We start from the raw sequence: 20,424 nt of genomic DNA, 5'->3' as shown, positions 1-20,424 counted from the left end.
GGGGTGTTACATGAAATATTGAGGTTGGTTCGGTTCAAAATTCACATATTTAAATTTGGTTCACATTTTCGGTATTTTTAGTATGATTTAAATAAATGGTTATAACACACAAACTTCATTGCAAAAGGTTGAAAAAAAAAAGGTAAATTACACTTTTCGTCCTTTATGTTTGTATCGAATTGCAACGGATAGCCTTTAACTTCAGTAATTACAGTTACAGTCCTTTATTTGACAAACTCATTACATCTTTGGTCCTTTGACTCTAACCTAGTTAAAATCTTTAGTTAAATTCAGTCATGTGACTTGCACATAAGGGTAATTTAGTAATTATGCTAGTATAAAGGACGAAAAAGTCAATTTCATCTCCTAAATCTTTTGTGATAGTTCAGTGTCAAAGTTTCAACAACTTAAAATTGAATTATAAACACCCCAAATTTAACTAGGAAATAATCGATTCTTCCACTACAATCCAAAGTAGGGTTCACTTTCACCATCTTCCACTACTAATTTAACCAAATCAGGCTCCTCTAATGGCGGTTATTCCAAATCCAGTCTCCTCCTCCACAATCCAGCACATCTCAACACCACACTCGAACAAAATCAACAAATTTCACTGTCATAAACCCCTAGACAAGTCCAATACAAACCCCTCTAGCTTTATCGAAGAAGATGACCTCATCAACGTTGACGATGCTTGTGGAGGTTTCGGTTGATTGGGTTTCTGTTTGTGGTGGTGGCGGAGGGTGGTGGTGGTCATTGTCAGATCTGAAGCAGGCTCTGGCTCCGGCAGGCAACCATTGTCAGCATGATGCTTGTGGTTGCCGGAGGTTGGGTGGTGGTGGTAGGCGGAGGGTGGTGGCTGGCGCCAGGAGTGATAATGGTGGTGGTGAGGAGGAGATTGGGTTGCTGACTTGCAGGGGTTTAGAAAGAGAGTTGAGAGTTTGTGAATGTGTGAGTTGTTGATATAAAATATAAATATATTTCTTGATTTTTTTTCTTTTTCTAAAGATATTATTTAAGTAAATAGGGAAAATTACAAAATTACCCTTAAGTGAATAGACTTAATAAAAAAAAATATAACCTACTTAGTGCTAAAGGACGTATGGTGTAATGAGTTTTACAAAAAAAAGGACTATGACTGTAATTATTGAAGTTAAAGGTTACCCATTGCAATTCGATATAAACATAAAGGACGAAAAGTGTAATTTACCAAAAAAAAAATGATTCTAAATGAAATACATATGATCCAACAGTGGGTACTGAAACTAGTATTAAAGTAATTCTGATGGTGTTACAGATAGCATTTGTCATCAAAACTATTACAAATAAGTTCCTTTCAAAAATTCCCAAATGCAAGAACAAAATATCTATAATCATAACTTACCACTAGTCAGCTAGACCAACATGGTAAGTTAGCTGCTAAGGCGTTTTCTGAGCACGGCTTCGGCACGTTGCTCGAATTTCGGAAGGACCCAATCATGCTGAACTATATCTAAACCGTCTTTTTCCGCACCTAAACTCTGTCATATTTATGAAAAAAGATTTAAGATTAATCCATTTAAGATTCAAAATAACAAGATCATGCCAAGGGTTTCTGCCTATAAAAAAAAATGTTTTCATGGGCCTTTAAGGACATGAAATTTTATGGAACTTAACTTGACACCAAAAATGTCAAATCATCATCATCATCCTCAGTAAATCCTACCAATAGCACAGCTAAGGTAGGGTCTGAGGAGGGTGAGATGTAGATAGACCTCTACCCTGTAGGAATAGAGAGGCTGCTTCCAATGAGACCCCCGGCTCGATAGTAGTTTTGCATCAAGTCTTGGACATAAGGCACATAACACTCAGCAATTAAGACAATGGCCGATTAGTGCATGTACTCCCTTGTCTTTCGGCTATCAACGCCACCACATGATGCATGATTAACCATCCCCCTCTTTTAACGTTATTTTCACGAAATTAGTAGAATAACGTTAAAATCAGTGCACTTTTACTTCCCCCCCCCCCCCCCGAGCGCCCGCACATATATACATTATATGTGCATAAAAATGTCAAATGATTTGAAAAAGTAATATAAGTTAAACTTTTAGAAACTGCTAACACCCCCCCCCCCCAAATGGATTGTTAGCTTTAACTTCGATATATGCACTCAACCTAGAGGCCTCAAATTGGGTAGGTCGGGAAATGGGTCAAACTTCTATGAATAATATGTGTTTAATATGATTACAAAGTACAAGTTATAGTAATAATGTAAGTTTTTGAATAAAGTGATTTTAGTAGGTTGTTTGCATTTAGAATACAATTTGGGCTACCTTTCAACCTGATTGACCAATTTGACCCGTTCCAATTTTAGCTTAAGTTGTTATTTTTACTGATATAGAGATCAAACTTAACCTAAATCAACCCTTTCATGATAGGTAAACGGGTCAATATTTCCATCACTAAATCAACCCCCCTACTGCTCAAAACTCTATTTGTATATAGAACCATTCGCATTTCTACTACCTTTGATGGGTCAAAGCCAAATCCACTCATTTGCATCATACGCTGTGTATCGTCTGTGGCTGCATTGTTTAATAACAGCAAAACAATGTGCAAGTCAATTCCCAACAGATGATCACTATAATTAACGCCTTAACGGTGTTCATTAATAATTAACAGAACATTATCAACTAATAAAAATTTAAGAGAACAAAGAGCATACTAACCATTTTCCTCTCCCAAAATGAGACTAAACAAACCTCTCAATCCAAACAGATTAAGAAAGTACCTGATAAAGACAAACAATTATGCATCAACAAACTCAGTTAGTGTTACCACTGATTTAATAAAGAATACTATTTTCAGGAAAAAAAAAAGTGAGCTTTATAAATGCTTAACGACATACCAAGAACGACTGCTAACATAGCTGACATCAACAGTACTCAAATCAATCCCGTTCTGTAGCATGGATCTAAACCTCTGAGTCAGTGGAAAAGGGATCTTTGCTGGATGCAAAGAAACAAGCATAGTTGTTAATGGCGAATAGCGACAAATACTGATAAATAGCGGATGGCTATTTTGTAAATAGCGATACACTAGAAAAAAAAAATTAAAACTTTATATGTATATTATATCAAAATACCCTGGTATTTATGCTATTTTACATGTATATTTAAGAAAAAACTTATAGCATGTGTTGGCAAAAAGTAAACCGACAAAACTGAATGGTGAAATGTAACAGAGGCAAAAAAGGACGAGAATACCTGCTACGAACCCGGAGAAGAAGAAGTTAACCCATGCAAAAGTGAGGGTCTGTACAAGGGGAAGGGGATAAGATCACGTGTAGAGATTGTTGAAAGAAGCTAATTTAACAAAGTAAAACAACATACCTGTGGTATGATCATGGAAAGATTCTTCTTCATCATATCCATAGCCATGTTTGGATCAGAGAACATTTGTGCTTGTGGATTCTGAGCCTGGCCCTTGGGAACATGAAGTAAACCGTTTTCCTGCAAATGCAAGATCAATGTCCTGATTATTATATCGTACAATTTTATGACAATGTATAGTAAACATGCCGATCATGCATAGGATGTTTTCAAGCATAGGATCGTGATTTTGACCATAAGATTGCAGGATCTTAATCCGATCCAATCTTGCTTGACATGAATTAGTGAATTCAAAACCACAAGCCAGCTAATTTTCTTGAAATAAAATATAACATATGAACTGACTTCAAAAGACTTCTTCAACCTAATAGCATTATAGCCCTTGTTCCAATACATACAATTGTATTTCTACCTTGGTTTAAAAAAAGTGTGCCTTACGCGCACTTAAGCGCAAAGCGCATCTAGGCGCAAACCCCATCGCCTTGTGTGACATAAGGCGCACGATGTACAAGAAGCGCAGCTGAGGCGCGCTTTTTAGGGTGAAAATCGACCTAAGGCACAGCAGAGACGCACGCTTTTTGTTCATGGGATGTTTCTATGCTTCTGAGTGTTGTACAACAGGCTTTTTATGCTGTACATTTATGTTTTTTTCATTTTAAAACATATATAAAGCTTAATTATAGCTAAATCATAGGCTTGGTTTAAAAAAGCGAGCTTTAAGCGAGCTTAAAGCGTGAAGCGATGAAGCGCTAGGGTTGTCGCTTTTTTTGCTCTGAGGCGACAAATCACGCGAAGCGTTTTGAAGCGCGCTTTAAGCCCGAAGCGCTATTGGTTTGAAGCGACGCTTCAGCCCAATCAGGTCAGATTTAGGTTTTTAATTTAGGCCCAATAGTCTCTAATAGGGTTTAATTGAGGCCCGTTACTTCTTTACCCTAAAAAAAGAACGTTAGTAAACATCTTCAGCCGCTCCCTCCCTCTTCTCCATCGATTCTTCATACTTTCTCCAATAATCGACTTTAATTTATGTTTTAGTTATGTTTTTTATGTGTTAAGTATGTTTTTAATCATGTTTTTGTGTTTGTTATTGATTAACAAGTAGAATATGTCATATTGATGTGTACAAATATTTTTTTGTTTTTATTTTTATTTTGAGCGCTTCACGCTTGAAGCTTCGCTTAAAGCATTTGGAACCAAAACGTTTCGGAGCGCCTCACGCTTTTTTAAACCAAGATCATAGGTATTGGATGCTAAACACTTATGGGATATATAAAATAAATTATATAATCACTTTGCGCTTTGCGTACGAAAAGCTCACCGCTTTTGCGCTTCGCTTTTTAAAAATCGGTTTTAGACCTCATCGCTTTTGTGCGCTTCCCACTTTTTTAAACCAAGATTTATACACATCACTTTATCAGTTTATAAAGTACAAGACTTGGTTTTAAAAAGCGTGTTTAGGTCCCAAAACTTAACGCACTGGAGGCATTGATCCACGTACAACCAAAAGCAATTAAACCATTCATAATCTTTTCACTATTTTGGTCAATGTTACTAACAAATACATCAACGAATTTGGACTCTGTTGTCAATGCTCACCGAGGCACACAGCTAGGCCCACTTTCAGGGCGACAGGAACATTTTTCAGGACAAGTTCCGACAAAATTCAGACCAAAATCGTCTGAAAAGGCCCGAAACAATTATACCAACCCTAAACAAACCTGGAATCAACCTAAAGAAGCCTAAAACACGTCTAAAACCCCTAAATGTTAAATTTTATACTATGCGCCTCACCTAAAAAAGCCCCCACTAATTAAGGTCCAAGGCTCACCCTTTGCGCACCGCCTTCGACACTTACGAATTTCGATCAAAACACACAAAGGAAAACAGACCTTTGGAAACATCAAATCAAGCCTCATAACCGACATTCACTCATAGACTTCAAACAGAAAACCAATTTCACCCATCACAGATACACATTTACAATCAAATTTAAACAAACCTAAATCCACTCAAGTCAAAAAGTCAAACCTCATTGGTATAATAAACTTTCCGAGCACGAAACGCCTTCACAGGTATGAAATTAGCAGCCGCACGTAGATTTCGAGCCCTAATTATCACCTGCCTAATAAACCCACAAGAACAAAATCAAAGTCAGTATGATACGATCAAACCCTGGCTTCAGACATGAACATATACAGAATTGAACAAACCCTTCTTTGATGATTTTGGAATCAGGCAGTTGAGAAGTGCGCATGAGCTTGGAGACGAAGTAGCGGAGTATTCCGATGAGAACCATGACTACTGATAAGGGGATTAGGACCCAGTCTCTGATCGCTGTGTCCAACACCAATTCTTCCGCCATTGTTGATCGATCAGATCTGTTCTTGTTTACCCCAAAGTTATATCGTTTATGAGGTGGCCGTCGTATTTGGTTTTTCTGCAAACGGACTTCTGTTGGTGTCGATTATTATTTATAGGTAAAAGATCAAATAAAAATAAAATAAACGTACGAACTGTACGAATTGAAAGAAAAGTCAAAAAGTGGCGGTGGCAATATGGTAATTATCAGCAATTTCAATAGTACTGTACTGGGGAAAAGCAAAAAGCATCTGTAGGGTAATTTTGAGCATCAATAGGGTAATTTTGAGCATCTGTAGAGTAATTTTGAGAAATGTAGGGTAATTATCAAATTACTCTAGTAGAGTAATTTTGACTTCTGTAGGGTAATTTTGGGAAATGTCTTGTAGAGTAATTTTGTTAGCATTTAGTTATGGGGTTTAGCTTTATGGTTTAGTTTTTAGCTTTTAGTTTGGGTTTGGGGGGGGGGGTTAGGTTTTTTTAGGTTTTTTGGGGGGGGGGGGGTTTAGGTTTTTTTAGGTTTTTTTTTTTTGGGGGGGGGGGGGGGGGTTAGGTTTTTGGGGGTGGGGGGGTTAGGTTTTTTTAGGTTTTTGGGGGGGTTAGGTTTTTTTAGGTTTTTGGGGGGTGGGAGGGGGGGGGGTTAGTGTAATTTTGATAATTACCCTACAATTTTGATAATTACCCTACACGACCAAAATTACTCTACTTGAGCTTTTACAAAATTACCCTACAGAAGTTCAAAATTACTCTACTAGAGTAATTTTGAAGTTGCTGATAATTACCAAAATGCCACCGCCACTTTTTTGACTTTCTTTCACTTCGTACGTTTTGTACGATAATTTTATTTTCACAAGAACTTAACTCATTATTTATAATGAGTATTTCAATGTTATATTTTAGAGTTTGTGGTTTAGTGACGGGATTAACATGAAACCTCCAAACCTTTTTTTTTCACTACCCGAGTTCTTATGGTTTAAATAGGGCTGACAATCCTGACACGTACACGATAACACGACACGAACCTACACAAAGTTAACAGGTTTAAGGTTTGGCCTTAACAGGTTTCGTGTCTATAACAGGTCGACACGATAAGACCTGTTTAAATTTCGTGTTTAAACAGGTTAAAGCCTGTTAACATGTTAAGACCCGTTAGTGACTTGTTTATAATTTTAAATTATAAAATATGTGGGGAAATGTGGAGTCAGGCGTGGGGTACGTAATAAGGTATACCCAAAATTTGAAATCCATTAATTCACTTTCACAGTTTCACGCTCCAAAATCAAAACCCTATAATCCTAAATTCACTTCAACGCGGTCACTCGTTATTCTTACTCCGGTCATTCATCTATTCATCGGCTGTTAGTTATTCCGGTGTTAGTTCATTCATTCATTCTCCTCAGTTATCCTTATTAGTGTATATATTACATTATAGTGATATTGTATAGGAAAGGATTAAGTTTCCATATTGATAGGAAATTATTGATAGTCTGCACTCAATATGTATTGTATGATCTATGTATTGGAATTCAAGAAATATTATATACCATAAAAACTTTTATGGTATCAGAGCTACGGTTCTAAGAAACTCTACATTCGCCGCCATCATCATCATCTTCTATCCTCTTCGTTCATCACTGCCATGAGTGATAAACCTGCATCCTCTTCGGTTACGACCAAAATACCAAATCCCTGCACCCGGTATACTTTGTGACTAATATACAAAATAAGGTCCGAGTCCTCGATGGTGTCAAAGTCACATACACTGTAACGCCCTGCTTTTTCATACTTTCCATAATTAGAAAGCTCGCCTTGTAATGCTATTTTTGAAAATCTTGTATTATTGTAGTCGTCTTTTCGTTGTAAAATCCGAGACTTGGATCATAAATAAAATTCGTATTTCTTTAAATTCGCCATCTACATATTCATACATGTTCATACGTTGAATTCATTGTACATCGAATCCTTATTTGTAATTCATACTTATACGATACTTATTCATGATGCATGTCCATGCTTGTCCTCAAATTGTTACCTAAAAACCCCTAATAATATGCTTATTTATACAACGGTTAATCATCTAATATGTGACATATACTTGTCACTTACAAACATGTTACATACTTGTACATTACACTTTTTACCTAGTTAAATCTTGTTTTATTTCATATTTCACCTTGTTACAAGTTAGGGGAAACATTGTTGCATATTATTACACAACTTAATTAACAAAATTACTCATTATAATGTTTTAAAAGAATAAAAAAATAAAGAAATATGGCAGCCCCAATTCAGCAAAATTCAGCCCCATATAGTTGGGCTTTGTGGGCTAGTTTCAAGGTGTAACCCCTTCTAAACACTTCCAAAGCCCAACCCATTGAAACCCTAATCCTTCCCCCTATAAATACCACTTATAACCAGCCTCCCTACCACTTTTGCAACACTAAAAACTCTCAAAACATCCTCCAAACCGTAGCTGAAAGCAAGGGTTCGAGCAGATTGACACCCCTTCACGAAAATGAGCATAACTCACTCATTTCTTAATGAAATCACTTGATTCTTTTTCCTACTTACTTGGATAATCATGGGGTTCAATTCCTAGACTTCTCCTTGGAGAAATCAGACCTGGAAATGCCCCGAAATCGTCCATAAACTTTCTGTTTGTATTTATGTTCATCAAAAACTTGTTTAAACCTATGTAACTTGTGTTCAACACATCTCATACCTATGTCCTAATGCTTACAACTTATCCCATGGTTGGTTAAGCTTAAAAACAAGGTTGAGACATTTAAAATCAGAGGATTAAACCTCATAAACTTGGTGTTTTGTTTAGGGTTTCAACCCACAAATCATGTCAAACATAGCCTTTGATACATGAGTGATTATGGAACGACTTGGGTTGTCCTACATACAATCCTCACATGATTTGATGATTTCTCTATAGTTAGGTTGTTTATGTTATTGTGCAAATCCTAGTTCGTGACCCTCCTTGGTTGTTGTTACACCAAGTGAAGTGGTGAACATTCAAGGGGTTCCTAAATGGAAGCATGTCCTTCCTACCCCATACATGACATCTATGATAATACGAGGTGCCTAAATGAAGATCCTAATCTTCTACCTCCTACTTGAATTATTGGACTAAATAATATGTAGTACCTAACCTAAGTATATATATACACTCATTCGAACCTTTGATGTTGAACTTGTGTTTATATGTTAAAGTAGTAGAACATCACCTAAGACCTAAACCTTGTTGTGATTCTTATGGGTGTTCAACTCATGAAAACATTATCATAACCCTTGTGGTTACCAAGTGTCATACAAGGGTTAAGTGTTGAAGATGATTATTTTCACATGCTATTCTCATATCTTACTTTTATGTTGTTTTAAATACCGAATCTCGACTCTAAGCATACTAGAACTTTAACCCTACACATTCAACTTTCTAACCCCATCAACTTCGTCACATTGGATAATCGGAAAGCATATGCAAATTTGTGAGTATACTCGCAACCCCCTTTTTTATGTTTACCACTTTTTGGGGTGTAACATGTTTTACTATTAAACTACACTTAAACTTATTCTTTATGCAATGCACAAAACAATCCTTATACATGAATACTATGTTATGATACTTGATGCTTACGTGGACCATACTTATGTGATATGTTTTAGTCATTAGCTCTCACGAGCCTCCCTTCGACATGTATAGCGCTATAGGAGTAACGCACCGCCCCCCTTAAACTTGGGTCATGTTGAATTAATTAAACTTACTTGCGTAAACAGAGGTTGGCTAGAAATATTGCATGCCACGATAGGTTGATCTCGTATAAACTAAGTTGCCATGTGGATTCGTTTTAAACTTTTATACTTATACTTATACTTATGCTTAAACTTGTATACTCGCCTTTGCTTTTGCATTGAACTTTATTTTAAACATGTTACAGGTTGAGGATGATGATGCTATGAAATGAAGTAGCGTTGATGCCTAGATACACATATAGACGTTTAGGTTTAATCGTTGTATCAATTTTGATTATGTTGTATTCTAATTCCTTTGAACTTGACGTTATTTGATTTCTTTGTAACGTTGACAAATGAATTATGAAATGAAATCGGTTTATTAAATATTGTCACAAATAGCGTTATGATGTCTCTAGCAATCTTCACACTTCGTCTCATCCCGATGTTTCCGCCATTGGTTGGGGTGTGACATACACATCGTGGGTGAAGCTGTTCAAACTCCATGCACACGGATATGAAGTTCTTAGGCACATCGATGGAACGAACCCCCAGCCGAAACTGATGATGATTACGAGTCCTGGAGCAAGATCGATGCCACAATCCTTCAACGGGTCTATGGCACACTTAGTGATGACCTGTTGGTTCGAGTCCTGGAAACCGAGTCTACTGCCCAACAGGCTTGGAATCGTATTCTAGCTATATTTCAAACTAACAAGAAGTCTAGAGCATCTAACCTCCTTCAAGCGTTCACTACTCCTACTCGGACGTCTTGCACAAAGGTGAACGAGTACTTTCAAAAACTGAAGGACATCGCTAAACAACTGATGTGCGTGAAGTGTGTTATATTTTTGATGTATATTTAAGCCCTTTTTACACCTTTAGCCAAGTTTTAAATTTATAAAAACACGATATTCACTAACACTAAACACACATATGGGCAAGTGCACCCATCGTGGACGTAGTATAGTGTTGGTAAGATACCGAGGTCGTCCAAGGACACGAGAGCTTTTAATACCGGTTTATCCTCAACGTCTAATCAAATCAAAAGTTAGAAAAAATGTTTTTAAACTAAGAAAATAAAACTAAGTAAATGCTGAAAAATAAAAATAAAAATAGATAGACAAGATGAATCACTTGGTTCCGACTCGTGTATTAGTATAACCTTTGATTATTTTCGCACTTTTGCACTTGTTTAAGAGATTATCTTAGTTATTGTAGTAGGCCCCTCTTTTGAAGGCGACGTTACCCTCAACCCAGTAGTTTGAGTCAGCAAGGATACAATCCTAAAGGGTTGGATTATTGAAAGATAATGAATTAAGTTATTAATCCAAATTATGGTAGGCCCCGCTTTTGGCGGTGACGTTACCCTCGGCTAAGTAGTCTGAGTCAGCAGGGATACAGTCCTAAATAGCCGGGTTATAGTATTAATAGTAGTTAACTTATGAGGGGGTCAAAGAGTTTGGATCCCCGACATCCAATACCTATGGGCATTGAAGGAGATCCTACTAAATTTGACCCAGGTCCCAAGCAGGACCTCTAAACGCTGAACAAGGGCAAGACCCTTACCAAACCGTTCCCTTAACCCCCGACCAGGTAGCCAACATACCTCCATATAGACCGTGGAGATATGAATGGTGAAAATCTTTTATTTTATATAGACAGTAAAATAATGCCAAGACACCACGGACAAACGATAAGGAAAGATCACCTTCAACATAAGCAACTAGTTATTAAAGTCATTAATACAAAACCAAATAAAAAGTGCAAAAGATTAAAAATAAAAAGTATTATACTAAACACTTGTCTTCACCAAGTGATGTAAGAGACTTAGGCAAACATGGCCTTGATTGTCAAGAACTCTTACGATCAATCTTGGATCCCGAGACGACTCACACACTCTACGATGGACAATGGATGATGGTGGTGGATGATGGTGTTATGGTGGTGGTGGGTGGTGGATGAAGTGTGAGAGAGGTGGTGTGCCAAGGGATGAGATGGAATGAAACCAAGCACTCCTATTTATAGGCTGAACAGAAGGCTGGGCACGGCCCCGTGTCCGCTGGACACGCCCCCGTGCCCGTCTGACACTCTCTCTCCTCATTAATTGTAATTCGCAATTACAATTAATGCGCCTGCTGTACTTTCACCACGCCCCCGTGCCCGCTGGACACGGCCCCGTGGTGGGCAATGGAAGCTTCTATAAGTTTGTCTTTTATGCTGCTTCTTGGGCACGGCCCCGTGCTGGCTGAGCACGGGGCGTGTTCAGACTTCTGCTTTCTCTTCTTCGCCTTGGAGGATGCCGTTGAGGGCCCGGGCAGTCTACTTTTATTCCTTTTCTTGTATTTATGCTAGAATTAGTTGTCTTTTTGCTTCTTTTGTGAATTTGAGCTCATTTCATCCTGAAAATACAAAAGAAAGACAAAAACACTCTTTTTCCAACATTAGTACTTAAAAAGGGTTAGTTTTATGCCTTAATTGATGTGATTTATATGTTGTATTTTACACACATCAAATACCCCTACACTTGAACTTTTGCTTGTCCTCAAGCAAAACTCTTTAAATGTAGCTTACACTCCCAAATGGAATAGGTAGAAGAGAAAGTTTTTGGCTTGTCATAGAGTGTCGGGAATCCAAGATCTTTGTAATTTTATTTTTATTTATTTATAATCCTATTCGTTATGATTTATTTAGAACGTTTCACAAGATAAATTACTTATTCGGGCATAGCATGCCTTATTAAAATTCCATTTATATACAAGTTCACATACCTCACGGGAGATCACTCAACACTCGGCCGACGGTGTAATTTTTTTAGTGAATCACTCGAGAGCGGCATGGAACTTACGCCTTCCATAGGCTTGCCAAGCAATCAATCATCCTCCTTTTTAACTTTTTACCTTTGTAAATATCAAGAGGACTTTTTGGGTGAAGGGTTAGGCTTGGGTTAAAGGTGGGTGGTTGGGTTAGTGGTTAGTAAAAGGGCGAAAATCGTAAAAAGCGTCGGTTTTCGTGACACACCTTGTTTTTAGTGACTTTTTATTTTGAAGTATTTCTCCAAACAAGCTTTTATATAGCTTTTGTTTGTTTTTGACTTCATCATTTTTTTTTGATAAGTCACATAAAATAGCGAGCTTACGAAAAAACGAGCTTGTTACTAAAATAAAGGGTGAAAAGGGTTTTTGGTGGGTAAAAAGGGTTTTAGGGTAATGAAATGAAAGGTTTAGGCTCAAAGGGGCTAACTAGGGGGATTTTGGGTAGGTGGTAAAAAAATGAAAAATAATGGTGTAGAAAGAAAAATATGGTTAGTCCTAATGCCTCCATCACTTACTTACTTGGGTTTAAGTTGGTAAGGACCGGGAATGTATCGTCGTGGCAAGTTCTAGAGTTGTAAGAACCAAGCGGCTATTCACACAAGAAACGAAAAATGAGCATTTAGTCTAAAGATGTATATTTGTATGCTCAATAAAGGCTCAAAACTCACTTTTGTGGGAATGGGTTTTTAATGCGATCAAGTATATATAATCGAATTTTTAACTAGACTTGTTATGCCGTTTCGTAATTTTCTTATGTTGGTTCTTTGTTATCACGACGCTATCGGTAGTAAATTTGTAAAAATATAACCTTTTTAGAACTTGTTATTCCCAAATTAAACCAAGACAAGTAAAAAAAACGAAAAGTTTTTGAAAAAAATTTGGGGTGTTTAGCGGTTCCAATAGAATTTTGTGTAAGGCCTGTAATTAGGATTTGCAAAATTCAAGGTTTTAGCATCCTCCCCACACTTAAATTACACATTGTCCTCAATGTGTCCCAAAAATAATATTTTCGGTTGATTGGAATGTGTAAAAGTGGGTTAAAAAGCAAAGATTTATGTTACTGGCAGCCTGGACACGGCCCCGTGGCGAACTGCCAGTAATGAAAACTTACAGAAGATGAACACGGGGGCGTGTCCACTGGACACGGCCTCGTGTCTGGCAAATAATTGCAGGTCAGTAACCAATCAGCAGGTCTGGGAGAGATGAACACGGGGGCGTGTCGGCTAGACACGTCCCCGTGTGGACAGTCTGTGAGCCTGAAAAACAGGTCTTGTCTCCCGGTTTCTCCATTTTGGGGCTGCAAGTGCTAAGGTTTAGCACTCTAACCCTTGCATTGTACCTGTTTAATCACTCAATACCACACCAAGCAAACATAAACCATCCTAATTTACCAACGTTAATTGTCTCCAAGCATAAAGTGAAAATAAAACGAAAATAAAAAAGAAAGTAAATTGTTTAACAAGCGGCACGCAGGCCGTAAATTGTTCGATAGAGAAGGGTACTTAAACCTGTGGGCTCATCACCAACCTACCCCTTGTTCCTTCAAACGTCCATGTCTTCACCGCTATCATCACCTCCGTCCCCATGCCCCGCCATGTACTCCCGGATGCTACCGATATCATCTTGTATATCGTTGATGTTGCGCTCAATAGCTCCAACCCGGTGGTATGTGTTGTTGGCGAGGTTGTAGGTGTTCCTGGTACACATGAGGTTTTCCTGCAAAAGATCATGTAAGCTTTGAAAGTTAGGAAAACCGCCTCCTTGTGAGGAGGATTGACCCGGATCGCCATGGGGTTGGTACTGGTAGTGGGGAGGTGGTGCGTGGAGAACTAGGGCCTCTTGTGTGTTCCATGCATAGCCTTGTGTCCTTTGGAAGCTCACCGTCCCGTCTTCCGCCTCATAAAGTAAGTTCATGGCTCGGCAAATGTGGTAGTCAACTCGTCCCGACCATGGACTCCTTTCAAAGGACCTTGGGATTCTCGTGAAATGCTTGAAAAGACGGTACACCCATCCCCCGAAGAAGATAGGCGTAGGAGCGTGAGCAAGGCGATTGAGGTGCATGTTTCGTAACAAGAGATATGGAACATCGAGAGGCTTCTGGTTGTGGATGCAGTGAAGGACAACCAAATCTTTCAACCCTACAACGCCACTACTGTCGTGACGCTGGTTCAGCGAGTAGGTGAGGAGCCTGTGAATGTAGCGGTAAAGCGGGTCCCTCAGTTTGGTACTCTTGGTGCTGCTAGGGTTGTAGATTCCTTCATCGATCTGAGCCCATGCAGCTTGACGTTCAGTTGCATCCAAGTCTCATAATCCCCCGGTATTCTCCTCATTTCCCGATTCTTCTTCCCCGTACAGTCCTATTATAGCTCCAAACTGTGCCATGGAGATCGAGTACCTTGTCCCGCCACACCGAAATGCAACCCCTTCATTGTCAAACGGGTCACACCTCGAGGTGAAATTGAAAGTACTGTAGAACTCCATGGTGCATTGATGCACCGACCGAAGTCGAGTGTTCAATGCAACTGCTAGTGGCCCTGTCACGATGTTGTTGAATCGGTCAAGTTGATTCACCATGGTTAACAAGTCGGTACATGCCCGCCTAGGGTACTCCTCGGGTCTTGTTTGGAGTGTCTCATACCATGCCCTAGCATCGAGTTCGCTTGCGTTGAACCTTGTGAACTTTGACATCTGAAAGAATACACCAAAAGTTAGTACGAAACAAAGATATTTGGGGTGAAACTGCAAACAGTGGGCTGGACACGTCCCCGTGTTCAGCGGACACGTCCCCGTGTTCAGCGGACACGGCCCCGTGTCCAGGCGTCTGTAACCCAAAAACTTCATTTTTCGTCCCGGTTCCGAAAACCTAAAAAAGTTTTAGCCCAATAGTAGCGGTTTTCCCCGAAAGTGAAACCCTAAGTGTCGTTTTCCCCAAAACAAACCATTTACCCTTCCAATTTTGTCTTTTTCGGTTAAAAAACAAGGGTTTGGGGTTTTAGTGGGAAATCGAACGAATCTATCAACAATACATGTTTATTTACTTTCTACTACACTAATCTAAACTACTACTAACAGATTGCATCAAAAATTTGAAGTTCGATCCGGATGAACACGAAGAACCCTAGATTTTTCCCCAATTTTTGATGTTTTAACTACATGCAAGTAACTAATCTAACTACTAAAGATGATAGAATCATACCTTTATGTTGTTAAACGTGGTAGTGACGTTGGAAATCTGCGGAAAATCGCCTGGAACCAGACCGTTTTTGGCGAAACGGGGCGTGTGGAATGAGGTAACTGTTGTGAAAAGAGGGTTTTATCCCGACAGTTGCCTCGACACGGCCCCGTGTCCAGTGGACATGGCCTCGTGCCGAGCAAGGTTTTTTTGATTTTTTTTTTTTGTGCTCGTGTGCATGCCCCTTTTTCCGAAAATGGTTAGAAGACTTACCGATTTTAAACGTACACTTACCTGTTCGTAACATGTCGGGTATGAGTTTATTCGTTAACCGTTTGAAGTGAGATCTCCTCTTCCTCATCCTCAATGGATCCTCGGTAGAGTTTTAGCCGTTGGCCATTGACTTTAAATGGTATCCCATTTCGAGTTTTAATTTCTACTGCATCGTGCGGAAAAACATGGGTGACGGAAAAAGGTCCTGACCACCTAGATTTTAGCTTGCCAGGAAATAATCGAAGTCGTGAATTAAACAATAGAACCTGACCTCCTACCCGAAATTCATTAGATTTAATATATTTATCATGTAAATTTTTCATTCTTTCCTTATAAATTTCGGAGTTAGAATATGCATAATTCCTTAGCTCGTCTAATTCATTTATTTGACAAAATCGATTTTTACCGGCAGTTTCTAAATCTAAGTTCACAGTTTTTATTGCCCAGTAGGCTTTGTGAGCTATTTCTACTGGCAAGTGACAACTTTTTCCATAGACAAGCTTATATGGGGTTGTGCCTATAGTGGTTTTATAAGCAGTTCGAAAAGCCCATAAAGCATCGTCTAATTTGTCGGCCCATTCTTTTTTATTTATTCCTACGGTTTTTTCAAGTATTCGTTTTAAACCTCGATTAGTCACTTCGGCTTGCCCATTTGTTTGAGGGTGATATGCTGTTGAGACCCGGTGATAGACCCCATACCTTGTTAATATTTTTTCGAGTTGATGATTGCAAAAATGGGTACCTCTATCACTTATTAAAGCCTTTGGTGTCCCGAAGCGAGAAAACAGTTTTTTCAGAAATTTTACCACTACTCTTCCATCATTTGTTGGAAGAGCTTCGGCCTCCGCCCATTTAGACAAGTAATCGACTGCCACAAGTATATAGTTGTTTCCCTTTGAAGGCGGGAAAGGTCCCATGAAATCGAGCCCCCACACATCAAAGATTTCACAAACGAGAATGCCATTTTGAGGCATTTCGTGTTTGGAAGAAATATTACCTGATCTCTGGCAGGCATCACATGTCTTTACAAGGTTTTGTGCATCCTTGTAAATGGTTGGCCAGTAAAATCCTGAATCAAATACCTTTCGTGCGGTACTTGTGGCACCATGATGTCCTCCGTATGGACCTTCATGATAATGACGGAGAATTCTTCGTGCTTCATTACCATGGACACACCTTCGGATGAGTTGGTCGGCACACATTTTGAAAAGATAGGGGTCTTCCCAAAAGTAATGCTTTACATCAGCAAAGAATTTCTTTCTTTGATGATGTGGCCATCCCTTGGTGACTATACCGCTAGCTAGGAAATTAGCGTAGTCGGCATACCATGGCTCTTGTCTACTCTCCATCATTTCCAAGGATTCTGTGGGAAATTTCTCGTTGATTTGCTCGTCTCTGGTCGTTTCCAAAGCTGGGTCTTCTAAGCGTGAGAGATGATCTGCAGCAGTGTTTTCTGCTCCTCTTTTGTCCTTGATTTCGATGTCGAATTCTTAGAGGAGTAGAATCCATCTGATCAAACGGGGTTTTGCGTCTTGTTTCTTGAAGAGGTACCTGATGGCTGCATGGTTTGTATAGACTACAGTTTTAGAAAGAACAAGATAAGAACGAAATTTATCAAAAGCAAACACCACTGCTAGTAATTCTTTTTCTGTAGTTGTATAATTTTCTTGTGCATCATTAAGAGTTTTACTAGCATAATAGATTGGGTGGAAATGATTTTCTTTTCTTTGTCCCAAGACTGCTCCAACAGCAAAGTCACTTGCATCACACATGATTTCAAAAGGAAATTTCCAATCTGGTGCTATCATGATAGGTGCATTGACTAGCATTTCCTTGAGGGTTAGAAATGCTTGATTGCATTCCTTGTCAAAGATGAAGGGTGCATCTTTTTCAAGTAATTTTGTTAGAGGCCTTGAAATTTTTGAAAAGTCCTTGATAAACCTTCTATAAAATCCGGCATGCCCTAGGAAACTTCTGATTGCTCTTACAGAGGATGGAGGAGGTAATCGAGAAATAGTTTCTATTTTTGCTCGATCAACTTCCATTCCTTCGCTTGAGATTTTGTGACCGAGTACTATTCCCTCTGTTACCATGAAATGGCATTTTTCCCAGTTAAGGGCGAGGTTAGTTTCCTCACATCGGGATAGCATTCGTTCAAGATTATCGAGGCATTGGTCATATGAGTCTCCAAAGATGGAAAAGTCGTCCATGAAGACTTCCATTGTCTTTTCTATCATATCATGGAAAATGGCCACCATACAACGTTGGAATGTTGCAGGCGCATTACATAGACCGAATGGCATGCGTCAATATGCGAAAGTTCCGTAGGGACACGTGAAAGTTGTTTTCTCTTGGTCTTCTGGTGCTATCGATATTTGAAAGTAACCTGAAAAACCATCTAAGAAACAATAAAATTTATGACCGGACAGCCGTTCTAACATTTGATCAATGAAGGGTAAAGGAAAGTGGTCTTTCCTAGTTGCTTCATTTAATCGCCTATAATCTATACAAACTCTCCATCCTGTGACGGTTCTCGTTGGTATTAATTCATTTTTCTCATTAGTTATTACCGTCATACCTCCTTTCTTCGGGACTACTTGAACGGGACTTACCCACGGACTATCGGAGATAGGGTAGATTAGTCCGGCGTCAAGCAGCTTGATGACTTCATTTTTAACCACTTCTTGAACATTGGGGTTCACTCTTCGTTGTGGTTGAATTACTGTTTTGTAGTCATCATTTATTAAAATTTTGTGCGTGCACATGGAAGGGCTTATTCCTTTAATATCTACAAGCTTCCAAGCGATCGCGTTTTTGTGTTTTTTAAGTAGGTTAATTAATTTCTCTTTTTCTACGTTACTTAATTTAGATGAAATAATTACAGGTAAATCACCATCTTTGCTTAGAAAAGCATATTCCAAACCTTTAGGAAGTTCTTTGAGCTCAATGGGTGGGTCTTTAGAAGACACCTTATTTTGTGGCTCATCTAGATTAAGAACCTTAAAGGTTTGTTCTATGGCTATCTCTTCCTCGACAAAGTGGTCTTCTTCGTTAGTTGTATCGGGTGGTTCAGCTTCATCTTCAATTAGGGGGTCATTATTGCCAAAAGGATATTTCATTGAACGCTCAAGATCTATGCTCCTTTTGAATGCCCCTAACTGAAGAAGTAGATTGTTGAATTTCCGGTTTTTCAATGCTTTATGAGTTTGTACAAAAGGTTTTCCCAAGACTAGGGGGCGTCATCAAGGATGACGAAGTCGGTTGGGATTACCAATTGATTTGTGTGAACCAAAACATCTTCAACTACACCGATTGATTTTATCACTTTTCGATCGGATAGAAAAATGGGAATTTGAAGTGGAGTAAAATCACTAATACTTAATTTTTCAAAAATGTAGTTAGGCATTATGTTAACACAAAGATCTTTATCAATAGTGATATTACTAATAAATGAATTTTGAAAGAAACATGGAATCGGTGTAATGTTATTTCAAAAGGGTCTTCTTTTATTAGCGAAGTTTGATCATTAGTTAACTTAACACTCACTAGTTCTTTGATTTTAGCACTAGTGTTTAACTCTTTTAAAAACTTGGCATGAGGGGTTATTAAACAATGATTTTCGAAAGTAGGTGACAAGAGATTAATTTCTTCAAAATTAGACTCTTCATGAATTTTAACATTATCGGACTCACCTTTTTCATTGTTTAACTCATGTGTCGGTTTTTCACTTTCTTGTTCTTCCATTTTTACATTTTCAACTATCTCTACGTTATTATTACTATTCAATTCTTCTCTTGCGCGGGATTCCTCTTCCCTTGCGCGAGATTCTTTCATGTAACGTTCGATAGTTTTAATGTGTTCTAATATCCTATTGGTCACTTCGGTGAGAGAAAAAGAATTTGGATCCTCAAAGCTTGAATCCGGTTGTTCGATCCTTGGCTCCTCATAATACTCATATGAAGTAGATGGTTCACACCATTGTTCTTCATTGTAAGTATATGATGGATAAGGGTCAAAACTTTGTTCTTCATAGTACTCATATGAGGTGGGTTGTTCACGCCATGGTTCCTCATAATAAGAGTATGAAGGTGGTGGCTCATATCTTGAGTCATCAAAGTATGAGTATGAAGGCTCATACCTTGGTTCATCCAAATATGAGTATGAGGGAGGAGGTTCATACCTTTGGTCTTCATAGGATGTGTATGAAGTTGATGGCTCGTACCTGGCCTCCTCATAATAGTTGTATGAATTGGATGGTTGATATGAGTTATTATATTGAACCGAGCGTGCGTTACGACAATTAGTGCAATAATTACCCCTATAATCATCCTCATCATAGGTGTAGTGGTAACCTCCTGAGTATTGATCCATAAGAATCACTCAACAGATCACAACTGAGTCTCGGGACCAGAAAACAAAAATAAAGACGGAAACAGAAGCTGGACACGGCCCCGTGTTCAGTGGACACGGCCCCGTGTTCAGGGTCTGTATCTGGGCGTTTTAATTAAAGTTACTGGTCACGTTGAGCACGGGGGCGTGTTCAGTGAGCACGGCCCCGTGTTCAGACTCTGTATCTGGGTATCTAACTAAAAATATGCAGCACGGGGGCGTGTTCAGCGAGTATGGCCCCGTGTTCAGGCTACTGTAAATGCAAACTAAACTAAAATGCAGAAAAATTTGCGCGCGTTTTAAAAAG

At 38.8% G+C, this 20,424-nt stretch overlaps 1 protein-coding gene across 1 annotated transcript; it reads right to left on the bottom strand.

Annotated features, from left to right (window-relative positions):
• Positions 1-1,213: 1,213 nt before the first annotated feature.
• Positions 1,214-5,831, bottom strand: LOC110865238 (ER membrane protein complex subunit 3). Its single transcript, XM_022114474.2, has 8 exons — positions 5,582-5,831; positions 5,400-5,493; positions 3,375-3,494; positions 3,249-3,297; positions 2,891-2,990; positions 2,712-2,773; positions 2,509-2,567; positions 1,214-1,520 (listed from the first exon to the last, which is right to left on the bottom strand). Exons 1-8 carry the CDS (start codon positions 5,731-5,733, stop codon positions 1,413-1,415), a joined length of 744 nt encoding a protein of 247 aa, XP_021970166.1. The 5' UTR covers positions 5,734-5,831; the 3' UTR covers positions 1,214-1,412.
• Between the last annotated feature and the right edge of the window lie 14,593 nt (positions 5,832-20,424).

This window comes from Helianthus annuus, chromosome 1 (assembly GCF_002127325.2).
Source record: "Helianthus annuus cultivar XRQ/B chromosome 1, HanXRQr2.0-SUNRISE, whole genome shotgun sequence".
Taxonomy (NCBI): Eukaryota; Viridiplantae; Streptophyta; class Magnoliopsida; order Asterales; family Asteraceae; genus Helianthus; species Helianthus annuus.
The sequence above is the reverse complement of the archived record's forward strand: the minus strand, read 5'-3'. Positions and strand labels throughout refer to the sequence as shown.